We start from the raw sequence: 7,157 nt of genomic DNA, 5'->3' as shown, positions 1-7,157 counted from the left end.
AAATAGCCATCGCTTCAAGAGGGACTTCTCCGTGATTACAGGCAGCAGAAAGAAGCCTCTACGCTTGAAAGTGGTTTGGTTTGAATAATAGAAGCACATTAGTGGACATAATTAATTGCGTTTTTATTACAGTTTATTAGTTCTTGGCCTAATTGTTTGCGTCTTTAAGAAAGACACAACTACGTTTGGTTAAATCTAAAAAAAAAACAAGTGAACTTCAAAGAAAATGCGTGAACGTTTGAACCATAAAATGACAAAATAAAAGAAAAATCATATATTGTATATTTGATATAGAGACTTTTTTGATTTATTTTTGATTGCCTCAACCTCAGCGATTAAAGATCAAATAATATAAGCTGATTAATGGGCCTGTGTTTCTCCATTTTCGAGTGTTTTCCTCTTGAATATCTTGTTTTTGTGTGTGAATCACCGAAACCAGTGGATTTACAAATCAATTAACGATGTTATCGCGAGATTTCGATTGCCGTTAGCGTGCATAGCAACCACAGTTGTCTGGCTCGCTTGCGCCGCCCACTTACGAGACTCGTAAAATTCGACCAATCAGCTTCCCCCTTGCGCCGCGTCCACCAATAGGAGACGTACTGTGGGGGGGGGGGGGGGGGTCCTCGCGCTGCCGAGTTCCGTGTGGAAAGTTTACCGGCTCGGGTGCAAAGTTTCAGCCGTCTGCAAAGAGGAGCTCGTCGGCAAATGAATCTGGAATATGCTGGTGACAACTACGCGCGTGGGGTTACTAGTATCTGGCATCTTAGATTAAATTAACCCAAGCGTCCGAGTTCGGAGCTAGTCGAGGGATGCTGCCGTCGCCGGATAACAGTTGAGAGCGAGGACGGTGTTAGCATTGATCGCATTGTCTCAAGGGAGCCAGCGAGCTAGCTTAACGCGAGTCGTTAGCTTGAAGTTAAACCAGGGCGCTAGCTAGCTGATGTCCTGGTGATATCTTATTTAACGTTTACTCCTGATTAAAAAAAAAAAAAAAAAAAAAAAAATGGCTTGTGGGCCAAATCGCGCGCGGTTACTATGTATGCTATCATTGACTTTTGGGTTTTTCATTGTGGAGGTGGTGGTCAGCCGGATGACCTCATCTCTATCGATGCTGTCGGACTCCTTCCATATGCTGTCGGACGTCATCGCGCTGGTGGTCGCCCTGGTCGCGGTGCGATTCGCCGAGAAGACGCACGCGACCAACAAGAACACCTTCGGCTGGATCCGCGCCGAGGTGATGGGCGCGCTGGTCAACGCCGTCTTCCTCACGGCGCTGTGCTTCACCATCGTCCTGGAGGCGGTGGAGCGCTTCACGGAGCCCCAGGAGATCGAGAGTCCCTTAGTGGTGGCCGGGGTCGGCGCCGCGGGGCTCCTCATCAACCTGCTCGGGCTCTGCCTGTTCCACGGACACGCCGGGGGCGGCCACGGGCACTCCCACGGCGGAGGCGGCGGCGGCGGCGGCCACTCTCACGGGGGTAAGGGGAAGAGGGGTAAAATCGGCAAGTCGCAGAAAGCCGGAAACGGATCTTCAGGAGAGGAGACCAACAACTTGGTGGCGAATCACAGCAGCCCTCGTGATGTGAGACTAAGAAATGGTCAGTATGGATCTTGTTGTTGTTCTGATTTCTCTGTGAAAACCACCATTAACCTGTCACCACGTGCCACACTTTTTATCTTCACAGCTAGCAGTCCAGATTGCGTAACAGGCTGTGATACGTCTTCTGCAGTGACTAACCCCCATTGTCTCCTGTGCTGTTTAGAAATGTGTGTTTGGTGTTTAATATTCGTCGGGTCATTCTATCCTTGGAAACGTGGCCCCTGTCGGCGAGACCACGGGGCCCTCAGGTTTCATTCTCTTGAAACAATCACCACTATCCGCTGGCTTATAAACAAACATATAGTGTTTCGGACTCTAATTGTCAGTAAACAGGAAGACTTTGGCAAGATATTTGAATTTCCACACCTATTGTCTTAAATCCATATAGAAGAACATTCCCCCCCCCCCCTACAATGTCAGGCCCTGCCAGTTTCAATAAATGGGCTCTATATCCTCCCTCCCATGTCCACTGATTGCTGTTACTGGGTCATACATCAGTGTAACCGTGGAGTCGACAGCCCCAGACACGCCATTAACCGTTGATGAATGGCCCCCACGCCGTGTCCTGGGTTGGAGGCGAGCTGCCCGCTGCTGCTGCTGCTGCTGTGGTGGTGGTGGTGTTCCCTCAGCGCTGCCACACTGCCGGCAATTACTGATTGAATGTGAATTACTACGCTGTGTGTCTTTGCTGCGTTTAGGATCCCACACGGTGGGTGTTTGTTTAGTAGTTCTCTCGTGTAATCCACCGCGACTGTGTGTGCCCCCCAAGTTAAAACTGTAAAATGTCTTGTTAAGAAAAACAAAAATATGTCAAATGTGACTGAATGTAAATTGTCCTCTTGTCTCTGAGTGGAGTAGCATGACTGAGAACAACACAGGCTCCTTTGTTTCACATTTCAAATGGACTTGTGCTTCAGCCCTAAGTGAAGTAACTCAACAGATTCAACCAACGGCTGCCAGTGATGGGATCTTCTTAAACGTTCCTTCCTGTGCCCAGATGTTTCTTCTTCTTCTTCTTAATAAGACTAGTGCAGTGCCCGTCGGAAGTATGTATTCCTATAGTGGGAGCCTACAGGTGCTGTGTATGAGGATTAGTGGAAATATTAGAGCGGAGAAAACCTATTTTACCGATATATTTTACATTTCTTATCCAAACAACGTCAAACTTAGCAATGCACATCTTCGTGCCCGTAGCGAGACACCTGCCCAGTTTCAAATCAATCGGGCCAACGGTTCGCGAGATATGCGTGCCACAGACAGACGGACAGACGGACAGACGCTTCTTGATTTATAGATAGATTTCTGTTTTTGCTACGTGTCGTTTTAGAATCTCTGCGCCAAAGTCCGTTTGGTTATTAACGGTCTGGCTCCAGTGATCTAAACTTCATATATTTTCTATCTTCAGACGTCAGCTGTAAAGACGGCACAGAGGTGCAGATGAACGGCAACACCCACTTCGACGAGATGGACCACGACCACGACTCGTCGTCGCAGCTCAACATGCGCGGGGTCTTCCTGCACGTGCTGGGCGACGCCCTGGGCTCGGTCATCGTGGTGGTCAACGCCATCATATTCACCTTCGTGTGGCAGCCGTGCGTCGGTGACGACTGCGTGAACCCGTGTATCAACAGCCACAGCACAGACCACCGCCACGTCAATCACACCCTTGTCGACCTGCTGGAAGGCCCGACCGCGTCGTCCGTGAAGACCGCCGGCCCCTGCTGGGTTCTCTACCTGGATCCCACGCTCTGCATCATCATGGTGTGCATCTTGCTGTATACGACTTACCCGCTGTTAAAGGAGTCGGCGCTCATCCTGCTGCAGACTGTGCCCAAGCAGATCAACATTCACCGGCTCAACGAGCGGCTGCTGGGCCTCGACGGCGTCCTGGCCATCCACGAGCTACACATCTGGCAGCTGGCCGGGAGCCGCATCATCGCCACGGCGCACATCAAGTGCCACGACCCCACGTCTTACATGGAGGTGGCCAAGCGCATCAAGGACTTCTTCCACGACGAGGGCATCCACGCCACCACCATCCAGCCCGAGTTCGTCACGTTCAACTCCGAGTCCCGGGACTCCCTGTGCGAGCTCTCCTGCCGGACTCAGTGCGCTCCCAAACTGTGCTGCGGCTCCGCGGACAAGCAGAACGCGGGTTCTGAGAAGAAGGCCGGCGTTGACGGCAAGGCCGCCGACGCTCCGGCCCTGGAGGTGATCAGCGAGACCTCGGAGCAGGCTGCAGACGTTCAGGTGCGTCCTCGGTCTGAGGCGGAGGTTATCATCACCAGAGAGGTGGAGTCGTCTCTGTGAGATGGAGGAGACGGGGAGAAGAAGCAGAGGAGAAGCAGGAAAAGTACCACTTGGGACAAAAACATCCAATGTCGTTTGCAGAAAGGAAGCTGTCGTCTTTCTGACCTGACTCTTCTCCAGTGAGGAAATAATTTTCCTCAGCCTTTTATTCTCTGTTTTGTCCTTCCGTATGCCCCAAATGTCCATGCATTTCAGCCGTGGCTTCTTTCCTCTCTCCCTCTCTCTCTCTCTTCATATATCTTGGTTCCAGCCACTCAGAAACCTCTCTCGTCTGGTCGCGATGCATGTTGGGGGTTCGCCGACCCCCCCCACCCTCCCGTCTCCTCCAGGACTGGAGCGAGGCCTGCATGAGTGTCACTCATTAGCGCCGTGTTGTGATGTGTCATCTCGTCCCATGGTGTTTCTGTGCCAAAGCTTCTCACTGCAGGACTGAAGGGATCCGAGAGACGTCCTTTCCTCGAAATGAACACACACACACACACACACACACACAAGACACGCAGAGCACACATCACTTGGTTAATTAGTCGCCGAAGGACCTGTCGGCAAAGAGTCTACCGTTTTCTTTTTTTGCGTAGGCTTTGAGCAGATATATTTTCTTACCCTCTGGCTCCAAGTGGAATAGTATTGTATTGCATAATAATTTAAGTATTTAAGTTATTAGAAATGATCTATTTCTCTTTATAGATGCTGTTTAGAATATTTAGTTTGGACCATAGAATCTTTTTTTTCCTGTTGTGGATTTTTTGACGGACCATCTATGCTGTAGTCAGTTTTTTCAAATGTGACGTTTTTATATATATAAAAAAAAAAAAAAAGTTGTTTTTCCAGATTTCTCTTGGGCCTTGACTCGGTTTTAATTGCAGTCATTGTTTGGGCACAGAAGCCGTATCAACACCTCTCTCACCTTGCCTTTTTAAATACACAAAAACAAACCGCTGTGGTGTAGCGCTCGGTACAGTTTGACACGGTGCGACAGAACTTCTCGCGGCAACGCAAGTAACTCCGATAAATGTTCATGACATTTGCTGCCCCGCCTCGCAAGTCAGGGGTGTTGGGCCTGTGGTGAGGAAAGTGAGCGCTGTCTTCATTAGTGAAACACACGTTTTTCTATATGAATCTGTACTGGAGGGCTTTCTGACGATGGCTTTCGTTTTGAAAAAACCCTTGTGAATGTGTCCTTGTCACAATCCATGCTGAGGGAGTGTTTTTATATAGTTCCAAGATGTTCTACTATGTTTGCATGACCAAACTGGGACCCGGTGTTCGACTTTTAACTGCTCCTCCAAGAGCTCTAGTTGCTGCTTACCAGCGTCGGCTGGTATCCTACAATATTACTCATAACTGTGTAGGGAATGACTCATCATATAGCTCGTCTGTCCTCTGCTTTGGACAGCTGAGCAGGCTGTTTGCTGAATTAAAGTCCATATGGTGGCCTTTGAAATTGTATGACTTTTCCCTCATGTGAACAGATATTGCCTAAAGGTGATCTATCAGTGCGTTTTCAGATTTCCACTCTTGATTACATGTGTATGCAAAATAGACAATTGTTCTGGGAAATGTATTTTTGTTCGTTTGTAATGTTTGGTCACTTTTATTCTGTATTTTATGACTTGAGCTCTATGTGCAAGTTGAAAACAACAAGTGTTTTTTTTTTTTATTTTAGATATGACGCGTCAGCTGATGTGTTTTTGATATATTCATATATATATATATCTACAGGACCTGTCCAATGTGTCGTTGTGAAATAAAAACAAAATATGGCTGGTTGGTTCAGCTGAAGAACCCAAATCTGTATCTTTTGTTGTATTTTTCTCTGCGCTTTTAGTCAGATTACATTTTTACGTGGGATTTTCTTGAAAATATGTCATACAATTCAATTCAATTCAATTTTATTTATATAGCGTCAATAACAATACAAATCGTCTCAAGACGCTTTACAAAAACCCGGCCTGAAACCCCCAGAGCAAGCCTGAAGGCAACGGTGGCAAGGAAAAACTCCCTTTTAACAGGAAGAAACCTCGAGCAGAACCCAGCTCATATGGAGGGACCCATCTGCCTAAGGCCAGCCGGGTACAGACAGAAGAAAGAGAGAAGAGAACAGCAAGATAAACATACATCTGTCATAGATACACATATCTGACTAAAGTGTACATGTGGAATCTTATGATACAAACTGATGATGTTACATGACAGTTTGAAAATGTAAGAGGAATCATAGGCAGGTTGGAGAATTGTTCATTCAGGTAGGAGTGGATAACTGCAGGATTCCATGAAGACTAGGCAGGCTGATGAGACCACGACAACAGATGTAGTATAGAGCTCCACAGGAAACGCACAACTCCAGGCCAGAGATACTCACAAGAAGAGGGGGGAAGAGGGGGGAAGGGGGGGGAAGGGGGGTGGGACACACACAGCAGTAAACATTCTACATAGTAATAGCACAGAATTTCATACAGTGCGTTAAAGGTTGAAGCGGAGGTCGATTGAGGCTAGAACATGGTTCTGAAAATGGGAAAAAGAAAGCAAAGTAGTTTCAGGATGTTTTTATTTTATGATTTAGCTTTGCTGGAGGCTGAGCTGATAAACTATAAGAGTGAAACCATGATCGTCTTTCACTTTCGGCCTGTGCTTGGTGCAGAGGGATGGCATACCTGCCCGTGATAGTCCTCCTTTACCAGAGTCGGAGAATTGTTAGCTTACGGGTATCACGTTTACTGGATAGGCCAGTGGAGCGCAGAGCTTTCCCTGTCAATAATACAACCAGGAAGTGAAGCTAAACTGCCACAAAGAGCCTAAAAAAACACAGAACATTTAAAAGAAAGTGCAGAGAGCTGCATAATGTTCAGACCAAGAGACACAAAAGCCACAAAGAGACGCAAAACGTGTGCAAAACATTGACAAAGATTCACATAATGACTACAAACAGTGTCTTACTGAGGTCTAGAAAGTAAATAAATAAAGTAAATAAAGCTAATTGTACGTTGATTCTAGTCTGAGAGGATATTTGTGGCTCGTGTCTTCTTCCAGCTACAAAACCCCAGTAAACCTAAACAGTAATAATGGTCGCGAGCAAGTGTGTTGTGGAGAGTCTCGCTGAAATTACATAAGTCCGTAATTGCAGCGTTTCACAACTCCTCTCCGCGGTGTGAAGAAGTCACCGCCGGCTTCAGCCCGCGGCGGCCGAGTTCTAGTGGCAGTGCGGAGAGCCTGCCGACTGTGAATGTGTGGCTGGCGGAGCCGCCGC

General features: G+C 47.6%; 1 protein-coding gene across 1 annotated transcript; it reads left to right on the top strand.

Moving 5' to 3' along the window:
- Positions 1-683: 683 nt before the first annotated feature.
- Positions 684-6,202, top strand: slc30a1a (solute carrier family 30 member 1a). Its single transcript, XM_084559673.1, has 2 exons — positions 684-1,598; positions 3,006-6,202. Exons 1-2 carry the CDS (start codon positions 1,007-1,009, stop codon positions 3,908-3,910), a joined length of 1,497 nt encoding a protein of 498 aa, XP_084415799.1. The 5' UTR covers positions 684-1,006; the 3' UTR covers positions 3,911-6,202.
- The last annotated feature ends 955 nt before the right edge of the window (positions 6,203-7,157 follow it).

This window comes from Chelon labrosus, assembly GCF_963514085.1.
Source record: "Chelon labrosus genome assembly, chromosome: 14".
In the NCBI taxonomy this organism is placed as follows: Eukaryota; Metazoa; Chordata; class Actinopteri; order Mugiliformes; family Mugilidae; genus Chelon; species Chelon labrosus.
Note: the sequence above shows the minus strand (reverse complement) of the source record. Positions and strands in the feature narration are given on the sequence as shown.